Source organism: Diplodia corticola (assembly GCF_001883845.1).
Source record: "Diplodia corticola strain CBS 112549 chromosome Unknown scaffold44, whole genome shotgun sequence".
NCBI classification, from domain to species: Eukaryota; Fungi; Ascomycota; class Dothideomycetes; order Botryosphaeriales; family Botryosphaeriaceae; genus Diplodia; species Diplodia corticola.
This window is the reverse complement of record NW_017971523.1, coordinates 146,632-171,697: the sequence shown is the minus strand read 5'-3', so window position 1 is coordinate 171,697 and position 25,066 is coordinate 146,632. Positions and strand designations below refer to the sequence as shown.

The 25,066-nt window shown below is 58.1% G+C and overlaps 7 protein-coding genes across 7 annotated transcripts; 4 read left to right on the top strand and 3 right to left on the bottom strand.

Annotated features, from left to right (window-relative positions):
* Positions 1-436: 436 nt before the first annotated feature.
* On the bottom strand, positions 437-2,768 carry BKCO1_4400057 (acetyl-coenzyme a synthetase; the record flags this gene model as incomplete). Its single annotated transcript, XM_020276114.1, has 4 exons — positions 437-499; positions 579-853; positions 903-2,485; positions 2,689-2,768. 4 exons carry the CDS (start codon positions 2,766-2,768, stop codon positions 437-439), a joined length of 2,001 nt encoding a protein of 666 aa, XP_020128104.1.
* Positions 2,769-5,253: 2,485 nt separating this feature from the next.
* On the bottom strand, positions 5,254-8,588 carry BKCO1_4400056 (wd repeat protein; the record flags this gene model as incomplete). Its single annotated transcript, XM_020276113.1, has 3 exons — positions 5,254-6,895; positions 6,947-8,040; positions 8,094-8,588. The coding sequence occupies 3 exons, from the start codon at positions 8,586-8,588 to the stop codon at positions 5,254-5,256; spliced, it is 3,231 nt and encodes a 1,076-aa protein (XP_020128103.1).
* A 1,672-nt stretch (positions 8,589-10,260) lies between these two features.
* BKCO1_4400055 (glucose oxidase) lies at positions 10,261-12,471 on the top strand (the record flags this gene model as incomplete). The annotated part of the gene is made up of 3 exons (XM_020276112.1): positions 10,261-10,612; positions 10,690-11,296; positions 11,511-12,471. The coding sequence occupies 3 exons, from the start codon at positions 10,261-10,263 to the stop codon at positions 12,469-12,471; spliced, it is 1,920 nt and encodes a 639-aa protein (XP_020128102.1).
* Positions 12,472-13,686: 1,215 nt separating this feature from the next.
* Positions 13,687-14,872, top strand: BKCO1_4400054 (glycoside hydrolase family 5 protein; the record flags this gene model as incomplete). The annotated part of the gene is made up of 2 exons (XM_020276111.1): positions 13,687-14,645; positions 14,713-14,872. 2 exons carry the CDS (start codon positions 13,687-13,689, stop codon positions 14,870-14,872), a joined length of 1,119 nt encoding a protein of 372 aa, XP_020128101.1.
* Positions 14,873-15,462: 590 nt separating this feature from the next.
* BKCO1_4400053 (mitochondrial aaa) lies at positions 15,463-19,026 on the bottom strand (the record flags this gene model as incomplete). Its single annotated transcript, XM_020276110.1, has 1 exon — positions 15,463-19,026. The coding sequence occupies one exon, from the start codon at positions 19,024-19,026 to the stop codon at positions 15,463-15,465; it is 3,564 nt and encodes a 1,187-aa protein (XP_020128108.1).
* Positions 19,027-19,277: 251 nt separating this feature from the next.
* On the top strand, positions 19,278-20,975 carry BKCO1_4400052 (small nucleolar ribonucleoprotein complex subunit; the record flags this gene model as incomplete). The annotated part of the gene is made up of 1 exon (XM_020276109.1): positions 19,278-20,975. One exon carries the CDS (start codon positions 19,278-19,280, stop codon positions 20,973-20,975), a length of 1,698 nt encoding a protein of 565 aa, XP_020128107.1.
* A 1,509-nt stretch (positions 20,976-22,484) lies between these two features.
* Positions 22,485-24,124, top strand: BKCO1_4400051 (terpene synthase; the record flags this gene model as incomplete). Its single annotated transcript, XM_020276108.1, has 9 exons — positions 22,485-22,639; positions 22,715-22,838; positions 22,904-22,922; positions 22,983-23,210; positions 23,266-23,422; positions 23,478-23,570; positions 23,621-23,654; positions 23,744-23,991; positions 24,052-24,124. The coding sequence occupies 9 exons, from the start codon at positions 22,485-22,487 to the stop codon at positions 24,122-24,124; spliced, it is 1,131 nt and encodes a 376-aa protein (XP_020128106.1).
* Between the last annotated feature and the right edge of the window lie 942 nt (positions 24,125-25,066).

Below are 25,066 nucleotides of genomic sequence, written 5' to 3'. Positions count from 1 at the left end.
CAGCGCTTACAGCCGTCCGCGCTTAGGCCGGCGCTGCGACGCCTGCGTTCCAGCCAGACCCATTTCGCCTCAAATCACACAAATACGACACCCCCTTTGATTCAGAATGCCCTTTCGCTTCTTCGCTTTGAATTCGTAGCTAGCTGATCTCGACACACCCTCTCCTTGCTCATGTGACGACGCGGCACGATGTGCCGCTGAATAATGGAACTATTATCGCCCAGACATGGGGGAAACTGCACATGATGGCCGTCCAAACCCGGGAACGGGACACCCCCCTTTGTGTCGACCTTGCTTCCTCAACGCCACTCATAAAACAGAAACACGGCGTGCGCCGCTTGCACAGCCGCTTGGGAAGCCCCCCGACTGCGTTATCTAAAATCCTCTGCCACTTGCGATATTACTGTATCCGTCAGGTCGTGAAGTTGAGAATCGTTCATTTCTTCTTGTTCTGGTGCACCGTGTCGATGATCTTGTCAACAATTGACGGGTCCGATAGCTGCATGCCAAGCATTAGTAAAAGAGCCGAGTCATCCGGAGCCACGCGTACAACGAGCTTGGCTTGCAGGTAGACTTACCGTTGAAGTGTCGCCAAGCTGGTCCTCCTCGCCGGCCAGGATCTTCCGCAAGATACGGCGCATGATCTTGCCCGATCGCGTCTTGGGGAGATCTGGCACCACGAAGACAGCCTTGGGCGCAGCGAATGGGCCAATCGATTTCCGGACCTGTAGGATGAGGTCCTTCTTCGTCTGGTCGCTCGCGTCGTTGCCCTCCTTCAGCGCGACGAAGGCGTTCACTGCCTGGCCGGTGAGCTCGTCGTGAATACCAACGACAGCGGCCTCGGCAACGGCATCTGTGGCAAGGTTAGCATCAAAACTTTCATTGGCCACGATGATACTTACGGTGCTCAATGAGGGCAGCCTCGATCTCGGCAGTTGACAGACGGTGACCCGAAACGTTCACGACATCATCAACACGGCCACGGATCCAGTAGTAACCCTCGTGGTCACGGCCCGCACCGTCGCCCGTGAAGTAGTAGCCCTTGTATACGTTGAGGTAAGTGTCCCGGTAGCGCTTGTGTGCACCCCACACGGTCCTTGCCATACTGGGCCAAGGTTGCTTGAATGCCAGAACACCCTCGACATCATTACCGTGGATCTCCTCGCCGGACACAGGGTCGATAATAGCGGGCTCGATACCGAAGAAGGGGAGCGAGGCGCTACCAGGCTTGGTGGGAGTGATGCCTCCCAGAGGAGTAATGACGTGGGAACCGGTCTCGGTCTGCCAGTACGTGTCGACGATGTGCGACTCTTCCTTACCGACGACCTCGAAGTACCACTTCCACACCTCGGCCGCGATAGGCTCACCGACGGAGCCCAGCACTCTCAGGTTCTTCATCTGGTGCTTCACGTGGTGGTCACCGGCGCGCTTCAGCAATCTCAGCGCGGTGGGCGCAACGTAGAACTGCGTAACGCCGTACTTCTCAACAACATCCCAGTAGCGGGAGAAGTCGGGGTAAGCAGGGGTACCCTCGAAGACAACCGTCGCGACACCGAGCAGCAACGGCGCGTATACCACATAGGTGTGACCGGTAATCCAACCAACGTCGCCACCGCAGAAGAAGACGTCACTGGGGTGGATGTCGAAGACGTACTTGCCCGTCATCGCAGCGCCGAGCAGGTAGCCTGCGGTGGTGTGCATGACACCCTTGGGCTTTCCAGTGGAACCACTGGTGTAGAGCAGGAAGAGCGGGTCCTCCGAAGCCATGGGCTCGGGTGCAATGTAGCACGGGTACTTCTCGACCTCCTCGTGCCACCAGTAGTCGCGGCCCTGGGTCCACGGCACTTCGGAGCCGGTGCGCTTGTACACCAAGCAGTGCGAGACGTCGGGGCACTGCCTCAGCGCCTCGTCCACGATCTTCTTGGTGCCAATAACCTTGCCGCCGCGCCTGCCCTCGTCTGTGGTGATGATGACTTTGGACTTGGCGTCGACGATGCGGTCGCGCAGCGAGTCGGAGGAGAAGCCGGCAAAGATGACCGAGTGGACGGCACCGATACGCGAGCAGGCGAGGAAGGAGATGAGAGCCTCGGGAATCATGGGCAGGTATAGCGCAACAGTGTCACCCTTCTTGACGCCCATCTGCTTCAGCACGTAGGCCAGCTTCGAGACCTCGCGCAGCAGCTCGCTGTAGGTGATGGTGCGGCCCTCATTGTACTCATCGGCCTCGTAGATGATGGCAGGCTTGTCGGGAGTCGCAATGGCATGGCGGTCAACGCAGTTGTACGAGGCATTGAGGCGGCCCTCGAGGAACCAGGCGTTGTCGCCGTTGGCGAAGCTGCCGGAGTGGACGGTTTGGAAGTCGCGGTCCCAGGTCAGAAGCTCGCGCGCCCGCTCTCCCCAGAACTTGTGCGGCTTCTCGATCGACTCCTTGTACAGCTGCTTGTAGTGGTCAAGGCCGTCGAGGTGAGGTTTGCTCGGGTGCTTCCTGGCTCGGCCGTTAGCAGCGCGTCATGGCCGGAACCGCGTCGCGTGAGCTCGCGCTCCGACGGGGGAAAATGTGTCAAAGACGTTGGGAGGGGCCGAGCGCGAGGTCAAATCGCTGCCCCGCCATTGGCCGAAACTCGGCCTCTGGCAGGGGCATGGCGGTTTCGGCGCTGCGTGTGGGCGCGCGGGAGGTGGGCTACTCACTTGTGGAAGGCCTCTGGGATGTGGAAAGTGTCGACCTCGTGGGCCTCGGCCACGACGGGCTTGACAGGGCCGTCGGACATGGCGCTGAGCTGGGGGGTGGGGAGGCGGGAAAGTGGTATGAGGACTAGGCTGGCGCCGGCGCTGGCGCGGTCTAGTAGCTGGGTGCGGTGTCTCGGCGAAGAGGGAGCGTGGGTGGGCGGCGGAGGACTGGTCGAGTGAGGGGGGGGGACGAGGGTGGTGGGGTCGCGCCGGCTTATGTAGGCGGGTGCAGAAGGATTTGGGCGGGCTGAGGAGGAAGCTTTGGGACAGGATCAATGGGGCAAGCGGCGGGTTTAAATGAGGCGCCGTGGCACGACGGTGGACACGCGCTGCGATTCGGGTAAGAGGAGCGCGGACAGGGTGGGTTGGAGAGGTGCAGGTGGGCTGGCGCAAGACTGGTGCTGCGGCGCGGACTCAAGACAGACGGAGATCTCTTGCGCAGTGCAGAATCTGGGGAACCGGAGCCCTTATACATCAGGCAGCACCGGGCTCAGCTCGCCCCGGCGCAGCGAATGAGCAGGCCTAGGGTTCGGATTGCAAGTGGTGAAGTGCGGGGGAAAGCTTGGGAGGATGGGCGTTCCCTTAGCCCGCGACGTGAAGGCGTGCCAATCGCCTGCCCCAGACGTCACCAGGGCCGGCGCGGCACAGCGCAGGCGGTCTCGGCTCCCAGCCCATTTCCTCGGGTTGCGGCGAGCCATGCGATTCCTCTGCTCCGTCCGGCCTGCTGCGCTCCGCCGCTGTCGCAGCTCCGGCCCAAGGGCACGGCCGCAGCTACCCACTGCCTGCACGCGCTTAAATTGCCGGATGCTTATTTCGCATGCGCCGCCAGTGGTGCTGGCCGTGGCCACGCTGCCAGCAGGCCCTCCCCTCGGCCCAAGTTCGCGGCCGAGCGCCCGGGGCCGGAGCCGCAGATGCTGCCCTGCGTGCGTGCCTGCGGTTGGGACCGCGGTCAGTCAATCATCAGGCCGGTGATGGCGCTGCCCGCCGGCACAACCGCACATGGACCCCACGCTCCTGCAGGCACCCTGCATTTTAGCTCGCTCTCAACCGTGCCGCTGATCCACACGCCTCGGAGCTCCTAATTCAGCGCACAACATTTTGAATGAACGCGCGCTCATCGGCCTCCAACCGACGCGCAATTCAGCCGGCGGCCACAGAAAGCGCAACTTGCACCGCAACATAATCCGTACGGCACCTGCGCTCCACACCCCTGCTGCGTGCCGCGACTCGGAGCCCAGCTTCTGCTATCGTACATGATCTGCCCCGCGGCACAGAGCGGTTACCGTTGTGATAAACCGCCCCCTCCCTCCGCGTAGCACCAACGTACCACCTCAGCATTGAGGCAAACCAAAATCCCCACTCGCCTGGTGTGAGTGTGGCTTGACTCGGTCGCGGTGGGAGGAGCCACGAGGACCGACCGATGGATACACAGAGATCAATTCCCTGGTTAAGGCGCAAATCAAGGGGCGGCTGCAACACCCACAGAGTATGACCGTCGCCAGGAACAGCGACTTACAGGTACCTTCACTTGCATAGGGCGTCGTTCGTGTCACATCGGGCTGTGTTGTTGTGAGAGTCGCAACGAATATTGTTGGGAGATGCGTGCGGCAAAGCTTGCTCTCGTCTGACGGGGCCGGGGTAAGCTGCACGATTGCCGCAGAAGCCTTGCAAGCCTCCGCTCCGCTCCCACCAACGCGCGACGTCGTGTGAGCGTGTGCGCGTTGTTGCTTACCCGACGTCGGCACTGCCGGTTGCAAAGAGGACTGACCTCGCCGTGTCATTAGAGATGTCACCTTACTTTCGCAGGTAGTCGAAGCGTCCATCTGGACATGTTTGCATTATTTCTAATTCTACGTCCATATTTCTAATAATTCCACACCCGTATCTGGATACCTGCTCCACCTGCCCAAGGCGGAAGTTCAGCCAACAGTGTCGGTCTTGATAAGCAGAAGCATCCCGCTCGCTCGCTCGGCTTCGGACGACGGGAGCAACCTTAAAGCGGAGCCTACAATTGGTCTTCACGTGTTCACGTGCATCTCCGCCGCGCCAGTAGCCCGTGGCTGAAAGTAGTCAAAATCGGCAGGACCCGGACACGTGGGCAGGACCGGAGCAGAGCTAAAAAGGAAGACGCCGAATGATAATGTCTACAAGCGAAAGTATGCTACAAGCGACGGGTATATGCAGAAAGGAATGCCCAATAAAGTCGACCCAGCCCTGAATCCGCGTCTTTTGATCATCCCAAGACGCAAATAACAATGCCAAATATCCTCTCTGCTTTCCCTCGACAGCCCGTGTCCGTAGGTGATACCAAACCCCCGGAGAGAGTCATGTGCTGCCCCAGGTCCCTGCGCCCAGTCCAACGCCAACGCTAGAAAAATGCCCGCTCCACGAATGGAGGGCCGGTAGTAGTTTGAGTTTGCTCCAATATCCCCCAGAGTTCCCCGAGCTCCATCCCCCAGACCCCGTTCCGAAGGCCCCGTTCATCCGATTGCCATTTTTGGTTCATCCTCGGCACCCAACACTTCCTCATTCGGTATCTTCGGCCGCCGCCGCATCGACGTCATCGCTGTCCCTTCTGCCGGGAATGGATCCCTGGCTCAGCTGCCTCACGTGCTTCTGCACGCTCTTATCGATACTGCGATCCAGAAGCTGAAACAGCCGCTCCGAGTACTGATCCAGCAGCCTCGCCACCGACGCCTCGTCAATTGCATCGCTCTTCGCTTCGCTCTTCGACTCGCTCTTCGCTTCAGCCCTGCTTTCAGACGAAGAGTGCCTGACATCCTTCCCCTTGTCCCCAAGAGAAGTCGACGTGATGCGCAGTTCGCGCTCCAGCTCCTTCTGTGCCTCCGCGGGCAACTTATCTTGACTAGTTCCAAGCTTCTTCCTGAACAGCCTCAAACTCTTGCTCAGGTCGCTGGCAGCTGCGGCCAAACTCGACGAATCGCGCAAGTTCTGATTGCTGCGAGTTTTGGAGCGAGAGGACCCGAACGAGGGTCTGCGCAGCGTATGATGCGAGCCCTTCGGGCTGTGGTGCGCCGTCTTGGGGCTGCCTGTCGCAGCGTGAGCGTGCTTCAAAGTCGGGCTTGGCGGCGAAGGCGATCGGTTGTTGCGGGCATGCCTCCGGTTGCTTGAACCGTTCGGTGCGTGGTTTTCCTTGGACACTGGGGAAGGATCCAACTTCGGTGTGGAGCCCCCGTGAAGCGACAGCTTGGACGACTTCTTGCGCAGTGAGCCCGTCGGAGATCTGCTGCCCGTGGGGGTGCTTGCCTCATCGTCACCAGAACGCTGATACTTGGCGAGCTCGGACTGAGACAGCACACGCCTGATAGGTGGCCGGCTTGAGAGCAGATCCTTGCTCGGTGTCGAAACGCCCGCCAAGTCCATGTTCTTCGTAGTGTCATAGGATGACGAACGAGAAAGGGGAGGCTTGAAGTCCAGGTTCCAGATGAAGATGGTGCCATCGACCGCAACCGTCACCAAGCCCTTCTGGTCGGCATCACCTTCCCCACTGTTGAGGGAGATCAATGCGATGTCCGTGACACCTTCGGTATGGCCCCAGTCACGACCAAGGAGATTGCCGTTCTCCTCATAGATTCGGACAGATTTGTCGGTGCTGGAAACGCCGGCGATAACGCCCTGTCCCCTCGAGTTGGTAAAGTGTACCAGATCAGAGAGAACGACGGCTTCACCACCGTCTGTATCCGCCGACTTGAAGGTGCCAGCGAGCTGGCCAGAAGTGATATCGTACTTCTGAACTTGGCGGTCTGTGGTTGAAACAACAAGGACGTTGTCATTGTCCGCATCAAAGGCCATGGAGACGGGTGAGGTCTTCAGAGTAATGGTACGAGCAATAATGAAGGCTTTCAAGATAGCTCCATCCTCCTCCCTAGTCATGAAGTCTCGGACGACGACCGTACGATCCGTAGAGCAAGAAAGAAGGTGTGTTCCGTCCTTGGAGAAAAGGACGCCAGTGACGGCGCTCGCATGCTCATCCAGAGTCTGCAGAAGATCCCAAGCCTCGCCACTCTTTTGGAAGACTTGAACCGTCCGATCCCGTGCAGAGGTGACGATCAACGGGGTGTCACCCTCGTGGATCTCAATATCTGTGATCTCGCTTCCGTGAGCCTTCAAGCTGAAGGTGCACTTGCCGGTCTTGGCGTCGATGATACTGATTTTGGGTTAGGATGAGCTGATAAATTGGGCAAGTAAGGAAACATACCTCAGCACGCCGTATCTGTCTCCGGTGGCAACGAAGCCGACATGAGGAGAAGGTTCAATGGTTCTGAGCTCATTGACCTCATCGCTATTATCAAGCTGAGCCAAGTGCACCTTGATGTCACCTTTTTCAGTCCCATCCGAAGCCCAGAATTTGATGAGGCCATCTGCGGACCAGGTGACGAAAGACGCATCGAAAGAATTAGAAAGGGGAAGGGAGTGGACGCCCAACACAGCACCACCCTGAGCGGGCAGCTGTTGGACAACTTTGTTGGTGGATGTGTCACCATCCGTCCCAACTTCCAGAAGACGAATAGCTTTCCTGGAGTCCACCGTCACCAGGAGATCGCCGATGGGTGCCATGGCGATGATGAAGGGTGCCTCGTTATGGAACTTAGGGCTCGTTGGCGATCGCGGGGGCGATCCAGGAGGCGACTCGTCTCGCGAAGTTGGCGAAGGGGGCGGTGCGGTATCGAGCAACTTGCTGATCTCCATGGTCGCCATGTCGCCATGGATACCGGCAATGTGCAGGATGCCGTTGGAATCAGCTGCCAGCGCTGAGATTCCAAAGTCCGCGGAAGCTACTTTGAACAACCGTTGGGCGCGGTCCGAGTCATCAAGGAGGCAGATATCCCCTTTCTCCGTCGACACAAGTGCCTTTGTGTCAGAGACGGCCACGATGGAGCTGAAATTCTGTTCAACTAGAGAGCCCAAGATGCAATTCCTTCCAGGAAGAGTGATGTTCTCTTCGCGATGTTTCGTCTTGCTTTGAACATGCTGCTCTGCCTCGTCAATGCGCCAGACTTTGGCGTGTCGGGTGCCCACCAGGACGAGGCTGTTTCCAAGCCATGCGACCTTGTTGATGTGGTTTGTGCATCTGTTGCTTGCATGAAGAGTTGCCGCACCAGTGCGGGGGTTCAAGCTCCAGATGTACAGGAAGCCATCATTTGCAGCGCCCAAACTGGCCAAATACCTAGAGTCAGGACTGAACGAGACGGAGCGGACGCCGAACTTGTGCTCGGATATGGTGGCGATGGGCGTCTCGGGCGGGGCATCTGGGGCGGTGGAGAAGATCAAGATCCTAGGCTTGTATCCCGTCTAGGCCAGGGGTTAGCATCCGGGCAGGGCCCCTTGATTCCGGCAGACCTCACCTCTCCAACGGCGATGTACTTCCCATCGGCACTGAAAGCTACACATGTGGCGGCCTTTATGCGCTCTTTCGTCGACGATGACTTTCCACCTGGCGAATCAGCCCAATCTGCCGCCGGTGAACCATATAAAGAGGCGCCTACACCGGCATCGCGCGAAGAGACGGCCCCGCGACTGCGAGCATCAGATGCTGGGGTGCCGTAGGCGGAGGAGGCCGTGTGGACGGCCTGGGTGGTGGGGTGGGCGCGGAAGAATCGCTGGGTGACGTGGTGATCCTCGTCGATGGTGGCTACCACGGCGGCAGCACCGGCGGTAAAGGCGACTCGGCGCTCGTGGGGGAGGCTGTCGAAGGCGAGGGCGGAGCTAATGGTCGAGCCGACAACCTGGCGCAGCGACAGCATGTCGTCGGACCGGCTCGGCTTGCTGAAGCTGGCTCTGAGGGATCCGGATTTGCTAAAGGGCGAGGCGGCGGGGACGAGCCGGAAGGCAGGGTTCATAACTGTCTGATGGAGCGGTGAGTGCGCCATCCCGGGACATGGTCCGTTCCGCGGTACAGCTCATACCAGGTGGATGTGGGTAGCTGAATGCGGTGTGAACAGGCGCACAGCATCTCAGACCCCACTTGTGCCGACAGCAGGCGTGCCTTCCCTCCAATTGCTGTTGTTGTTTTGGGCGACTGCGCTGGCGGAATGTGGCTCTGACTTGGCAGGAGGGGTGGAACGACGCGAAAAGGAAACGTAAGAGCGGCGGCAGGTGCGGCTTCGGGGCGGGGCGCGGCAGGCGCAACGGAGGAAAAACGGAGAAGGAAAGAAAAGTGTATAAGGAGCGACAGAGTTGGTGTGCGGAGGACGCGGCGGCGCCGATGGCGCAGCTGGAAGAGGCGCGCCGTTTTCTGGAAGCAGTTCCGGCGCGCAGGCCGGCGTGAGCGTGTGGTGTTGGCCCTACTGGCCCTGCTTCAGGGGTCGCACGGGCCGGGCGAACAAAGAAAGAACACCCCCGAAGCCTCCGCATTTTCGTCGCGGCGATCATCATCATCGTCATCATCGTCACGTCGCCTCCCCCGCTGGTGTTGTTGCACCGCGCTTCGCTGCAGCCCTGTGAGCTGTACCACCGTCGAGCAGCTCGTGATGGAGCCCTCCGGCCGCCGGCCGCCACGCGACACCGCTGCACACTCAGTGCACCGCTGCACCGCTCGCTGTGCAAGATCCGCGTGCTGGAACCTCGGTCCAAAAAGGCTAGTCGCGGCTGGCTGTGCAATCTCAGCTGGGGTTTTCCCTCGGTCAAGCAGCCCTTTCGTCATAGACTTACTCGCAGCCCTCAGCCCGACACGTTGCTCTCCATGATGTATTTCCTTGCTGCTGTCACTGTGCACAAGCCAGTCTACCAGCCTCTTCACCCACCTGCGGCCAGCATGCGCAACAATGAACTGTCGGCTTGGCCAAGAACGGCAAATCGAAGCCAATTTCCCGGCCAATGCCTTAGTCTACAACAGACAGCCTGGTATCGAGATCTGCAGATGCCAATGCTGGCGTTCGGAAGCTGCGGAGAACACTCAGCTGTGGGTCTTTCGTGGTTTCGAAAGCAAGTCGAGCACATGGAAAACTCGTAAGGCAAATGCATGCTGGCACCAGCAGTCCGGTTACTTACCCAGCAGCATGGCTACACGCACTCCAACCGGAAACACAAGCGACGATCCCCCGCAGGAAAAACCATGCCCACATAGTCTGCTAGTAAACAAGCACTTCATCATTTGCAGTTCATCCTCGGCAAATGCCAGTTGGGGTACTCGTTGGGATGTCTCTCGTGGCCCATTGCGCATCATCTGGACGAGGTCGGTTCGCCTTTACGTAGATGGACGCCTCAATTGTTGTATCACTTAGCGAACCGACCTCGTACGACCTCACCAGGGTATTGGTTGGGCTTCGGAACGGAAAGTAGCAATGCCGCCATCCGGGGTATGACCAGACGCCTCCCCGCGGCCGAAATTCCCGACCTGGAAAAGGCTCTGTACGCGTACCCTCCTTCTCCGCAATCCTTTTACATGCATGCAACATCGCCGACTGCAACCACTTGAACCTGATGAAATCCTTCGAGGCAACGTTATAAAGCCGCGAGAATCCATCATCATGACTTGACCCATCCCCAATCTCTCGTGGCTTCATCGACAAGATGATGCTGCCACGACTTATTCTCTTTGCTTTCGGCGCTGCGCTTTTATGCGGAAGCAGCGGTGCCACAGTTGCCACCAATGGTTCCTACGACTACCTTGTTGTTGGCGGCGGGACTGCGGGGCTGGTGGTTGCGAACAGGCTTTCCCAGGACTCCTCGGTCACAGTTGCCGTCATAGAGGCTGGCGGCTCGGTTTTCAATGACCCGAGAGTACAAAATACAACAAATTACGGCCTGTCACTCGGCACTGAACTTGACTGGCAATACACCACCGTTCCGCAAAAATATGCTGCAAATGACATCCAGACTTACCACGCCGGGAAAGCTCTTGGCGGAACCAGCACTATCAATGGTATGACCGAGTTCTGGGTCGCATGAAAGACAAGGAGGCTCTTTTTACCGGAGCACTGTGAGATAACTCCCGGACAGGCATGACATACATCCGCTCCGAAACGGTCCAAATCGATGCCTGGGAGAAACTCGGGAACAGCGGCTGGAACTGGGACTCGCTTTACCCTTATTACAAGAAGAGCGAACACTTCGATCCACCTACCCCGTCCCAGGTAGCCAATGGGGCAGCTTACAACCCGGAATACCACGGTTTTGATGGCCCTCTGGACGTGGGCTGGCAATACGTAGCACCACAGCGAAACAACTCTGCCGCTATCATCAAGGCGACGTGGGAGAGTGTTGGCAGCCCGTACAACAAAGACGTCAACGGCGGCTATATGCGCGGATTCAGTGTTTGGCCATTCACCGTCAATGCAACCACGAGCATTAGAGAAGATGCCGCCAGAGCCTACTATTATCCCGTTCAGGATAGGCCAAATCTGCACGTCTATTTGAACACCACGGCACTCCGACTGACATGGAGCGATGGGGGAAAGTCCGGCGCTAATTTGTCTGCCTCTGGCGTGGAAGTTTCTTCGAGCACAGTAACCATCACGACTCTGAAGGCTGCCAAGGAAGTGGTGGTGTCTCTAGGGTCCACGCGAACTCCGTGTTTCTTGGAATACTCTGGTATTGGGAATCCCGCGTGAGTACACCATGTCTCGATTGCGGTTCTTATTCCTTGCACTGTACCAGTCCCGTCATGCTTGTGAGAAATTGAAGCAATCACCTGAGGGTGATTTGTTCTTCATTTCTGTTGTATGCTTTACGTCGATTAGTGATGGTTGGCGATATCTGCGATGCAATGAACTACAAGAGCTCCTAGTCGCACTCAGGGGTAGGGTCTAACGACACAGCAGTATCTTAGAGAAATACTCCATCCCGGTCCGCATCTCCCTCCCCACCGTCGGCGAGAACCTCCAAGACCAAACCAACGTCCCCATCGTCGGCGCCCTCAACCCCAACGACACGACCACCTTCCTCGACTACCCACCCGAAGTCACGTACGCAACCCTCACCGACCTCTTCCCCGGCTCCAACCTCTCCGCCCTCGAAGCCTCGGTCCGCGCCTCCATCCCCTCCTACGCCGCCCTCAACGTCGCCAACAGCGGCATCAACCCCAACAACGCGACACGCACCGCCGCCGTCGCCACCGCCGTCGAACAACAAGAACGCATCCTCGCCGCCCAAGCCGACCTCATCTTCTCCAACGCGGCCACCCTCCCCCTCGCCGAGATCCTCACCGCCCCGACCAGCGCCCCGGGCCTCTCCGCCGCCATCCTCCCCACCTGGGCCCTCCTCCCCTTCGGCCGCGGGAGCATCCACATCTCCGCGCCCTCCCCCCTCGGCGTCGGCGCCAACGCCTCCTCCCCCGCCATCAACCCAAACTACTTCATGAACCCCTTCGACAACACAGTGCAGACCGCCGCGATGCGGCTCGCGCGGCGGGCGCTGCTGACGGCGCCGCTGGCAGACTACGTCGTGGGGATGACGGCGCCGACGGTGGAGGAGGTGCCGCTGGGTGGTGGTGACGATGACGATGACGACGATGCGGCGTGGGTGGCGTTTGCGAAGGGGGCCTACGGGCCGAATTCGCATCCGGTGGGGACGGCGGCGATGATGGGCCGCGAGCTGGGCGGCGTGGTGGACGCGGAGCTGAGGGTGTACGGGACGGCGAACGTGCGCGTGGTGGATGCGAGCGTGTTGCCGTGGCAGGTGTGCGGGCATCTGACGAGCACGATTTATGCGGTTGCGGAGAGGGCGAGCGATATCATCAGGGGGACGGTGGGGAAGGATGGGGAAGGGGAGGGGGGTTCGTGACTGCGACTAAGTGGTTGGAGTGAGCTGCGATGATGGATGGGTCTTGGTTGCTACGAAGGATGCCTCTCGATTCGACACATGTTCGAAGGGGATTGGGTAAGATTGGTCTTTCCGTGTCCTATGGAGGATACCGTACTCTTCGAAGATGGGAGCTAAAGAATCGAGAAAATGCGTCCCAGTAAAGGATTTAGCTACCCGCACCAGTAGGATTCTTTGTTGCGAGTGAAGAGAGTTGGGAATGTCGGATATTTTCCCGATCTGCTGTAGGTGGCCTGTGAATTATCCGCCATTTTAGTAGAAGGCCGGTATAAAAGTACGACTATAGTGTGTAGTAGCAGTTGTTCAATGCCGGCTTGAGATGATGTTTGGGATCGGCACTCGCATTGACGTTTCAGGGTGGAATGACGGGCCGGCACTCCTCAACTCCCTCACTCCACCATCAACCTCAGACGGCACTGTCCCACACGACACCGACTTTACCCGTCCTTGAACTGGCCAGTTTCTCTTGCAACCATGTCTGTTGGATCAGAAGCGCTCGGAAAATTTTCTGCTTCGGGTGAACGGCGACAAGAGGGCCGGGCTTATACCAGCCGCAAGGTAGCAATCGTTGCTTTTCTTTGACCGGGCTCTAATCCTCCGCAACGCAGTCCGCCTTGACTAAAACAAGCTTCTCCACATGCTCTGCAAGCTCTGAGAAGTAGAGCCACCAACATCCGGAGCAAGAGCCATCCGGCGCCACTTCCTTCGGCAGTCGTCCTTAAAGAAAGCGATTATTCATTGCAAGGCGCTAAACCACTCAAACTGTGTCTGAGCCCTGGCCAGTCGCCTTGAGTTCCGACAAGCTTTTTTGCATGACGGCGTCCTGGCGGCGTCCTGTCGATCTCACAATTATGGAGACCTTAGCCGGACCTCCCTACGCCGGAGTCTGGCGGATGAGCCTGGTCATTTCGTTTCTGACTCCTGCGCCCACACGAAGCGCCGCACGAGTAGGTCGCCCGTGGCCTGTGGCCCGCCGAGTTTCGAAACACGCGCCAAAGTATAAGAAGTGCCGCTTCTCCCCTTAAGAACAGCTTCGTTTCCCGCAAGCGTCGGCACCTGCGAAGTCTGTTTTATTACATCCGAGCCTGGTTGCTCCGCCTTTCGTTCTGGTCCAGCAACATTCGCTACCTTCTTCCCCTGGCTGCCAGTTGACCTGACACTCGTTTCTCTCTCATCATGAAGTCCATCACGCTCGCTGCCGCCGCCGCCGCCGCCGTCCTCTCGGCTTCGCCGGCGCTGGCGTTGCCCAGGAGCACGCTCCGGGTGTCCAACGACGTCGCCATCAACGCGGCCACGGCGTCTTCCAAGGTCAAGTTCGCAGGCCTCAACATCGCGGGCTTCGACTTCGGCTGCGGCACCGACGGCACCTGCACGCAGACGGCGCAGAACGCCACGGATCCCATGGCCGTCAGCGACGCGCAGGGCCAGATGGACCACTTCGTCAACGACGACGGGCTCAACGCGTTCCGGCTGCCGGTCGGATGGCAGTACCTCGTGGGCCACCAGCTGGGCGGCGACCTGGACGCGGCCAACGCGGCCAAGTACGACGCGCTGGTGCAGGGCTGCCTCACGTCCGGGGCCGAGCTGTGCATCATCGACGTGCACAACTACGCGCGGTGGAACGGCCAGATCATCGGCCAGGGCGGGCCGACCAACGAGCAGTTCGCGTCGCTGTGGAAGCAGCTGGCGACCAAGTACGCCGCCAACGCCAAGGTCGCCTTCGGCGTCATGAACGAGCCGCACGACGTGCCCGACGTGTCCGTCTGGGCCGCCACGGTGCAGGCCGTCGTCACCGCCATCCGCGAGGCGGGCGCGACGTCGCAGTACGTGCTGCTGCCGGGCAACGGCTGGACGAGCGCCGCGAGCTTCGTGTCGGACGGCTCCGCCGCCGCCCTCTCCAACGTCACCAACCCGGACGGCTCCACCGACGGGCTCATCTTCGACGTGCACAAGTACTCGGACAGCGACAACTCGGGCACCCACACCGAGTGCACCACCAACAACATCGACGACGCCTTCAGCCCGCTCGCCGACTGGCTGCGCGAGAACAACCGCCTCGCCATCAACACCGAGAGCGGCGGCGGCAACACCGACTCCTGCGAGAAGCTCTACTGCGAGCAGATTGAGTTCCTCAAGTAAGCATCTAGCAGCCTCTCACGACGACGAAGAAGAAGAAAAGAGAACTGACATCTGTCCCCACAGCAAAAACGCCGACGTCTTCCTCGGCTACACTGCCTGGTCCGCCGGCGGCTTCGGCGAGACGTACGAGCTGGTGCAGACGCCCATCAAGAACTCGAACGGCAGCTACACCGACCGCCCGCTTACCAAGAAGTGCACCGTCGGTGCGTGGAAGAGCGCGTGAATCAGCGACGCTGCTGCCATGGTGGACTTGTAAATAGATATGACTTCGATGTAGCATTATGTTGGAAAGCACGAATGTTGATAACCATACAGCTTCGTTATGATCCTTTTTTCTTGTCACTTGTGGAAGAAAAGTGTTGTATAATGTGCCAATGCCCTGGTTTGTGGTCAGACGAATGCTTCAACTCCGTGCATAACAAAGCTCTTTTTTTTTCCCATCTCAGGACACTATATCTCACTGCAGTCAAAGCCAGGCACAATCAAGCCTGTAACAACTTCATGACTTTGCTCTATCCATGTACCTATACCTTCAAAACGCGATACACGCTGTCTTCCTCGCTCGCTGTCCAAGTCTAAAATACACGATGACTTTTCCCCATTCCTGCTTCCACCGTCCGATCCGCCGCTAATACCGAAAATGACAACGGCAACGACAACGACGACAACAACAACAACAGTAAACCGCCTTCTCACGCCATCCCCATCATACAAGCCATCACTCACCCACTCTCTCTCCCCCTCTCTCTCTCTCTCACACACACACACACACACAAACCAACCACCAGTCCCACCCCCGCTCCCATCATCCACCTACCTCCTCGCCGACGGCCACGCCGCACCCGCACCCGCAGCCGAAGCCGAAGCGGACGGCCGCACCCTGGCCGCCTCCTCGCCGGGCCCGACGTCGGCGGCGACGTTGAAGCCCCAGCTGCTCTTCTTCTTGCGCCTGCCGCGCTTGTCGCCGTACTGCTCGTCGAACTTGCGGATCGCCGTCAGCGTCGCCATGTCCTCGCTGATGCTCGCGCTGATCTCCTGCATCGCCTTTTCGAAGTGGTGAGGCAGCAGGGTGCGCTTTTCCGGGTATGGGAACGGTGTTGCGGGAGAGGAGGACGGGGAGGAGGGGGAGGATGACGATGATGATGCCGACGCAGGTTGTTTGTCCTTGAGGGCGAGCACGGCATCTTCGGCGGCGGCGGCACCATCCTTGCTTCCTTCCTCGGACGCCGCCGGTGCGGACGACGCATCGGCGTCGGCTTCCTGGTGCTCGCGGACCAAGGCCACGACCTCGTTCTCCTCGCGCACGCAGTTCAGCGCCGCGGCGACGCACAGGTTCTTCAGGTCCGAGCCCGAGTAGAAGGGCGTGTCCTTTGCCAGCTGGTCCAGCCTGATGCCCGGATCCAGCTGCTCGTCCTTGAGGTGGATGCGGAGGATGCTCTCGCGGTCCTTCTGCGTCGGCAGGTCGACGAGCAGCCGCCGCGGCAGCCGCCGCAGGACCGCGTCGTCCATGTCGAAGGGCCTGTTGGTGGCGACCATGATGAAGACGCTCAGGTCGTTCATGCCGTCCCACTCCTTGAGGAACTGGTTGAGCACCTCGCGGTGCGACGTGCGGTGGCGGGAGCCGGATCGGCTGCCGAACATGGCGTCGGCTTCGTCGATGAAGACGACGCAGGGCGAGAGCTTTCGTGCGAGCGAGAAGATGGCGCGCACGTTCTTCTCGCCCTCGCCGACGTACATGTCATACACCTCGCTGCCGCTGACTTCGAGTACCGTCGCGCCGCTTTCTTTGGCCACGGCCTTTGCGAGGAGCGTCTTGCCGGTACCGGGGGGGCCGTAGAGGAGCATGCCGGGGATCTTGTCGGTTGCGAGAACACCGTAGCTGAAAGCGTCGGGGCGGAGAAGAGAGAGAGATGTCATGGTTTTCAAGGCATCTGTAGTTTCTTGTGGTGCGTGGACGTCGGCGAAGGTGGTTTTGATGTTAGAGGGGTTGACAACTCCAAGAAGCAGCTTCTTCTCGTGCTTATTTGCCGTTTTCTGGACCTTTTCCAACTTCAAGTCGGAAGGGGTCTTGGTCGGTGCAATCTTGCCGGCAGCTTGGTTCATGGTTGAATCTTTAAGCGCTGCCGAGCGCTCGTTTTGTCGCTCGTTCGCCACCCAGGAGAATTTGACGTCGTCGCTCAAGCGCAGCAGAAATCCAGCCAAGATGAGTAGGTCCTTGTTTAGTTCTTGGGTTTCGCCAGCGGTTCGGTGCAGCCCAATCGCAGTTTGCACGAGGCGATGGACCTCGTGGAACGCGAACACTCTTGACTTCCAGTCGACTACTGGAGAATGTTGCAGCTTAGACATCGCATAGTCTACGCCCTTGGCGCTAGGGTCCAGTCTCCGGATCATGTCCTGGATATGCCTGACATTGATTTGTTCGTTTCGCCTGCGTTCGGCCGTATCAAAGTCAAGGGGTTGTGGCGGAAGGATTTGCTTGTCCACCTGCTCGTAACACTCGCTTATGCCCTTTTGTGTTTCTATAGACGGCTTCAGCGACGTTGCGCCGAGAGGAACGATGATCGTTCTGAAGAAACTATCTTCATTCTCTGCTTGCAGACTTCGGATAGCTGAGCGGGATAGCTCGGGAATAAGCTCAGCGGACGACGTGACGCCAACGATCATGATCTCAGATCCTTCTTTTCTCCTGTTGTGGACTAGCTCAGTGATCTTGTCCAAGACTCGTGCCCCTTGGCGGGTGACGGTGAGTTCCTTGTAGTCGTTGATGAGTATGATTGTTCGTTGCGATGGAGGTGTTTGGATGCCTTGTGAGGCGCTCTTGTCGAGGGCCAATCTGAACGAGCCTCTTTTCCAAACGAGTGGCTCTGAGCTGGCCTCCTCCCGCTGCTCTTTTTCTGTCGTCCGGGGTTGCGATTGCTCCTTCCGACCATTTCGCTTTGTGGCGGCCGCGTCAAGCAAAGCATCGAGATAGGCGCCAAGCTTCATGTCATTCCATCGCGCTGTCTCCGGCGATGAATCCCTTCCAAACTGAGCGGGGGTGAATTCAGCCGCTCCTACTGCAGCGTTTCGGCCCGGTGGCCCACGCGCAGGTGTAGACAGCGTTTTGAAATATTCGTTGATGTCTATAGTGTGCACTCCCTGTAAGACAAAGGGCGTATTTCCGCCCCTCTTGCCCCCCTTGGGAGCCGGCGACGTACGACCTCCAGCAGACAAAGGGTCATCTTGTCCATCCTCGGTCTCCTCTTCGGCCGCCTCGACTGCATCAAATTCGTCTTCTTCCCAGTCAACGCTGTCTGATTTTGACCGAAACGTCTCGTAGCCCAGAGATCGAAGAGAGAGGGCGTTGGGGTCAGAGCCGTCTCCGAGATAATCGCCAACGAGCTCTGCGATATCCTGCGAGTCAAGCTTCACGACGTCGGCTTGCAGATCAGCAGCTACATCCTCGATCAATTGGTCCAGGCGTGCGATGCCGCCGTCCTGGGGCGAGTGAAGAAGAAGATTGGACTTCGCGGAAGGGAAAGAAGAGGCCAATTCAGGCTTGGCGGTAGCAAGACTGCCGGAAATGGAAGCGAAAACCTCGAGGTATAAGGAGACATGGAGACTCTTGTCAAGTTCCGGAGTCAGGTCTTGAATTTTGCCAGCGTAGAGCTTATCCACATACTCCAAGATTTCCTCGTACCGAACTTGCGACTTGTCTTCATCCGCCAGCTTCTCCAGCACCTCCAAGAGGTTTTCATGCCGAACCTGCGACTTTTCCGCCGTCATCTCCAGCAACTTATACAATTGTTCTGGGAGAGGCAACGACAGCTTTGCTATCTCCTCCTCGGCGTTTTTGCCCGTCCAAGAGACACACAGGCTCCCCTTTGTTTCGGGCTTTGGCGGGCGACTCCCTGCAGGATTTCCGGCATCGTCCCATGGCTCTCGGGTGTCCCGAGCGTGTTCCCAATCCTCACGGATTGTGACGTTGTTGTTGAAGAAGCTTTCTGGTATTTCGATGGGAGGAAAGTCTTCGGCCTGCTTTGTCCGGGACGAGCGTTTCAAGGCGGCTTGGTAGAGGCGTCTCGTCTTGCGCAGCCTTTCCGCTAGCACGGCGGGCGACTCCTCGGCAGCCTCGGTAGCTATCTCGGGGCCGACGTCATGCTGAGGGTTCTCGCCAGCAGGAGGAGCGGAATTCGCAGCGTGGACGGGCTTCTCACTGTCACGCTCGGAGACGGAGGGCGTGCTAGGGTCGCGGGGATCGTTGGGGGAGCCGGTGGAGGAGTCGAGGCGGGCGGAGCGGTGGAAAGTCCTCAGACGCGGCGGGAATCGTCGGCCGGCGATGAGCTGGGCGGGGATTCTACGGGCAGCGCGCGCGGACCGCCATGACACGGCATGCATCCGGGATGGGGGGCGCTCGAACGAGCTCGCGACGGCAAGACTCGTGTAACGGGCTTGGGATGGGAGAGGAGGGAGGAAAGCGCGTAGGTGCAGAGGCGGCGAGCGATGCGGAAATGTTGGAGCAGAAGCGGCGCCGAAGATGACAAACACGTCAAAAGCGCCAAGCCCCGCGGCCACCGCCGCTGCAAACTCCGACCGACCGGCCAACTTTTTTGTCCGCCCCAGCTTCTCTGCGCCCGCCCTGCTTCGCCATGGCTCCACTCACAATGGAACTCGACACCATGGAGCTCGACCGCCCTGCGCTGCAGTCGCGCTCCCCCAAGGGCAAAGACGTTGCCAAGAAACCCTCGAAGGCACCCACCTCGACCCACGATCGCGACGACGCCGAGGCGAAAGCCCGCCTGCAGGTCGCCGAGAGCACATACGGCCGCGGCGGGGGGAAGATCAAGGTCAAGAACATCAAAGACAAGAAGCTGCGCTACGAAGTACGGCGGCAGGAGCAGAAGCGCAAGGACGCTGCTCTACAGGCTCACGATGCCGAGATCCTGCTGGAACACCAGAGCGGTTTCCTCGAGCCCGAGACGGAGCTGGAGCGGACGTACAAAGTGCGCCAGGACGACATCCGGGACGACGTTGCCATCGAAACGGCAAAGAAAGGCTTCGAGCTGAAATTGACAGAGCTGGGGCCGTACAAGGCCGACTACACGCGGAATGGGCGGGAGCTGCTGCTCGCCGGACGCAAGGGCCATATCGCAACCATGGACTGGCGCGATGGCAAGCTGGGCTGTGAGCTGCAGTTGGGCGAGACGGTGCGCGACGCGAAGTGGTTGCACAACAACCAGAGCTTCGCCGTTGCCCAGAAAAAGTATGTCTACATCTACGACCACCAGGGAGTCGAGATCCACAAGCTTCAGAAACACATCGACGTCACCCACCTCGAGTTCCTGCCCTACCACTTCCTGCTCGCAAGCATCGGCAACGCCGGCTACCTCAAGTACACCGACACCTCGACCGGTCAGATGGTCATCGAACTTCCGACACGACAAGGCTCTCCAACCGCATTCGCGCAGAACCCATACAACGCCATACTACACGTCGGACACCAGAACGGACAGGTTTCGTTGTGGTCGCCCAATTCGTCGGATCCGCTGGTCAAGCTGCTCGCTCACCGAGGCCCGGTGCGGAGTATTGCCATGGACCGAGAAGGAAGGTACATGGTTTCAACCGGCCAAGATATGAAGATGGCCGTGTGGGATATTCGCATGTTCAAGGAGGTCAACAGCTACTTTGTGCGGCAGCCTGGGTCGTCCGTCGCCATTTCGGACAGAAACCTCACGGCGGTAGGCTGGGGCACGCAGGTATCCGTTTGGCGCGGGTTGTTCGACAAGGCGCTCGAGGACCAGCAGAAGGTGCAGTCGCCGTACATGGCGTGGGGCGGCGAGGGCAACAGCATCGAGCGCGTGAAGTGGTGCCCATACGAAGATATCTTGGGTGTTTCGCACAACAAGGGCTTCAGCAGCATCATCGTACCCGGCGCCGGCGAGCCCAACTTCGACGCTCTCGAGGTGAACCCTTACGAGAACGTCAAGCAGCGCCAGGAGGCCGAGGTCAGGCAGCTGCTCAACAAGCTGCAGCCTGAAATGATCTCGCTCAATCCGGATTTCGTCGGTGATGTGGACCTGGCTTCGGCCGAGACTCGTCGCAAGGAGAAGGATCTAGACGCGAAGCCGGAGGATATTGTGGAGAAACTGAAGAACCGAGGCAGGGGAAGGAATGGTGCGCTGAGGAAATACCTGCGGAAGAGAGGTCAGAAGAACGTGATTGATGAGAAGAGGATGAAGCTGCAGCAAGCGCTCAAGGAGCAGAACAAGAGAGAACAGGCTGGGCTGCAGAGAGACAAGGAGAAGTATGGCCCCGCGCTATCACGATTTGCGCGGAAGGGTGCTTGAAAAGCGTTCACGGCTGGCAAAAAGCAAGTGGGTTGCGGGCGTCTGGAAGGTCTAAAAGCATAAATGGCGTTCACGGTTGGCAGATTTGACGGGTGTGAAGGGGGAACACGATACCTCAGTACTAGATGTCTCCTACTTATCCTTGTTGGTCTCACTACTTCTGTCCAAGATTCGGCCCCTCCCAGCGTTCAACTCAAAGCGACATGCACCGAAATGCGAACGGACTGACTGGACACAAGATCAGGCAACAGCCGCGTTCTGGACGGCAGGCGGCCGTTGAAGGATCACGGTGACTTGGTTAGTGACGCCGCCGAGGTTGGCTGTGCTAAAGTAAAAGGGCGAAAATCGTATTCTTAGCGATGAGACAAGCCGGGGTGCATGGGGTGCATGGGGTCCATGGGGTGCCTTTCACCGTGCAACGACCCAGCGAATGCTGACGCCGCATCGCTGCAGGGATGGGCGCCGGCGCGTCGGGGTGATCAACAGGGCTGAAGACAAGACAAGCCTTCTTTATATCTGGATGCAGGCGAGAAGGATTTTCTTCGCAGCAGTTTTCAGCTTCCGAAGCCCTGACGAGGCCGTGGTGTGGAGAGGTTGGGGGCCAACTACACCGCACGAATCCTGCAGGAACAAGTACCCGCATTTCCGGCACCCAATCACCACCAACCCCCCGGGCCTGAGTCGATTCCATCTGATTCGCTTGTGCGATTGCTATTTGCGGTTCAACCTCCGCCTCCAGGCCAAGCCGATCTCCACGTGGGTTGCCTGCGGCTCTGCGCCGTTGGGTCCCACGGTCCCGAGTCCTTGCGCCATCTCTGGAGCAGGCTCCATGCTCTGATCAAAGAGCTAACCGCGCCCCAACTCGGCTTGCCGAAGTCTCGTTGCGACTGCTGCGGCTGCTTACAGCCAGCCAACTCCAACCCGCCCGAAATAGAGCACCGTTTTCCCGTCCGGAATATCCCATCTCGAGTGCAATACCATCGAGCTCTTATCGATTTGCTGACGCGGAGATCTGTGCTAGACCCTATCTCTACGCCTGATCTGGAACCTTTTCCGGCGAGAAATACCGAACTTCTGCTTACTGAGAGAGAACGTGCATGCAATGCTCAGCCCTGCGTGAGCAACCGTTCTGGATGTCAGAATACTGACTCGCCGCCGACTTCTAGGCGCACCGAGCCCAGCCATCGACTCCGAATGAGCAACCAGATGAGCGGAGAATGCCTCGCTTGGCTTCGATTTTGGCCCGGCCTCCAGCCCTGTGACTGCGCTGCCTCATCGCCACAATCCACTTGACCCGTTCCCACACCTCGATCCTTGGGGCCGTTCTTTCTGCCTGCGTCATATTACTCTCTCGGCAGGACCATGCGCGCAACGGACGGTAAAAAGAGTGTTGGAGGAGGCTGTAGACACACATGTTATATATATGACTTGACCGTGTACCCTAACCCTCACCAATCTCATACCACTGAGAAATACATACACCTTTCTCATACTCTTTTGCTCACCAACATGGCTCCCTTGGACTCCAGACAGTTGCTGCTCGCCTCGATGAGCGGCCAGATGATGTGCCTCCCAGACCTTTGGCCGTACTTCTGTCATTGGCCCACCGGTGTGAACCCAGGACTCGATCGTTTGCGGAAAGACGAAAGTGATTGGCTTGACGCGTAAGTTTTCCACATCTCTTGCGGTTCTATGTATGAATTGGTAGCAGCCACGTTGACAACGTTTCAACTGTGCAGAAACATCCCTTCACCAAGGCTCAGAGCAGCATTCAAGAAGGCCGACTTCAGTCTGTTGGGTTCTGCAAGCTCTCCCTGGGCATCCTATGAACGGCTTAGGATTTCCTCGCTGCTGATTGTCTGGGTACGTCCGAGATGCCTTGAAACATCTTTCGGTCAATTGGCTAACCTCATCTTTCGTACTACAAGACCTTCGTGGTTGATGACGGTGAGTAGCCGTGAATTTGGGCTAGTCCTTGTTGATCGGTTTGCTAATGGCGTTGCCTAGAGCTTGACATGGAGGACTCATCCATGGTGGATGATCTTGAGGCCTCCAACAGATACCGCCATGAGCTTATTGAGCTTGTGCGCGATCGCCTTGGGCTCTCCGTACCTAACGCAGAGGACACTGCAGGCACAGTATACGCCAGCCGCCTGGCCAATGACACAGGTTACAGCCATATCATCGAGAGCTTCAATGAGATCGGCGATGCAATCCGGAAGGAATACAACATCGGTACGTCTCAAGGGCTCAGATGAGACGCTGAGAGACTCTACTGACAAGAAATTAGAGCAACGGCAACGGCTGTTCGACAACATCAAGTTCTATCTGGACATGACCAAAGAGGAGCAATGCTCCAGATTGAGCGGTGGTGTCCCTAGCCCTGAGGAGTACTGGACATTCCGTGATGGCGCCAGTGCTGTGGAACCATGCCTTTCCATGATCGAGTAAGTAGAGCCGTACCAAATCTCTTCATTCGATGCATATTGACAGAAGTTGCAGGTACCTTGCGAAATCAAAGGGACTCCCACGCCAAGTGTTCGATGATCCTGACATGAAGAAGCTGTGGACTCTGACCAACATCAATGTGTCTTGGTATGTTAGATTTTTCAGTAACAGCAGCGACTGAGCTAACAGATACACAGCGTCAATGATATTTTCTCAGTCAAGAAGGAACTGGTACGTCAGGATTCATATGCCCTTCTTTTCCTCCAGATTGCCTTTCCTTAGCCCTGATCGCATTGCTGACGGAAACTATTGTTACCCAGGCCGGCTTGTCGATTGCGAATACTATTCCAATCTTTTACGCAGATGCTTCAGAAAGCAGGGATCCCCTCGGAGCCGCGACCCAACGCGCGGTAGCTCTGATCATCGATACCATCGCCGGGATTGATGACTTGGGCGACAAGCTCATGCTTCGATACGGCACGGAAGATCCAGATGACCAGTTGACAAATGACTTGCAAACCATGATCAATGGTTGCAAGGCCTGGTGTACGGGAAATCTGCACTGGAGGTATGTTATCGTTGAGTCCCTTTCACCACCAACATCCGGTGCTAACTGGTAAATCTGCAGCTATGAGACAAGACGGTATGGAAAGCTAGGCGAGAAGCGAAACAAGGACGGAAGCCTTTTCATTCAGTTGTGAAACAAAATGTAATTTCATCTCGGCGTTGGGGGCTTCACTGGATGGGAACTTCATGGTAGATTAGAAACAACGACGGCAACGGAATACCTAATGAAACAAGTAACGTATCAATCAGCAACTCTTTGTAATATTGTCATGAGTGAATCTAGTTGGCTTTGCGGTCGATTGGTACGGCCTCGTCCAAGCCCGCACATCTCTGGAAGGCTGGCAACCACTCTTCGTCGTGGGTCAGTAATCAGCCCTCTTGCCAGACGCGCCGCAGTGACTGGGAGACGAGTGTAATGTTAAGTTGAAGGCATCTGGTTTAGGTTTGGACTGCGCTGAACCCCGCCTCAATGACACGCCTTTCCGTACTTTCTCAACCTCACGTAATTGTACGGCAGCGGTGCTACAAATCCAGCTCCAATCGAGATCGCCGCTGCGGCCCAAAACCACGGATCACCTATGTCCACTACTCCGCCAGTGAGGTGGTAGTCAACCACGTTCTGCGCCATCTCCATGGTTAGCATAGAAATCAAACTCATGCCCGCTGCCGTCTTCGCTGCGGAGGGCCAAGAAAGGCCGTCCCGGCCGACGCGCAGGAGTACAGTTTCGAGCAGCATCGATGACGAGACGCCGGTGGCCACTTTGGGAGGGGTCAGTCAGTGCATGTTTTCCTACACGGTCAGGCTGAGTCCGGAAAGCGGTGCTTACTTGATATAGCCATGATGGGCCCGACACCCAAGTCGGAGTAGAGGGACTGCAGGAACCAGAGCGCAGAGAAGTCGCCGAGGGTGCAACCAACGAGGCAGCGAAGCGTGTTTACTGAAGCCCTTTTCCATGTTGGGCGGGATGTCCAGAAAGGAAGTGTTGCTGTTGCCGGAGTGATTTGCTTTTTCTCGCAGGATTTTGTGCGTTGGCAAGCATATGTTCTGCTTGACGTGAAGAGCGTTTGACGCCGTG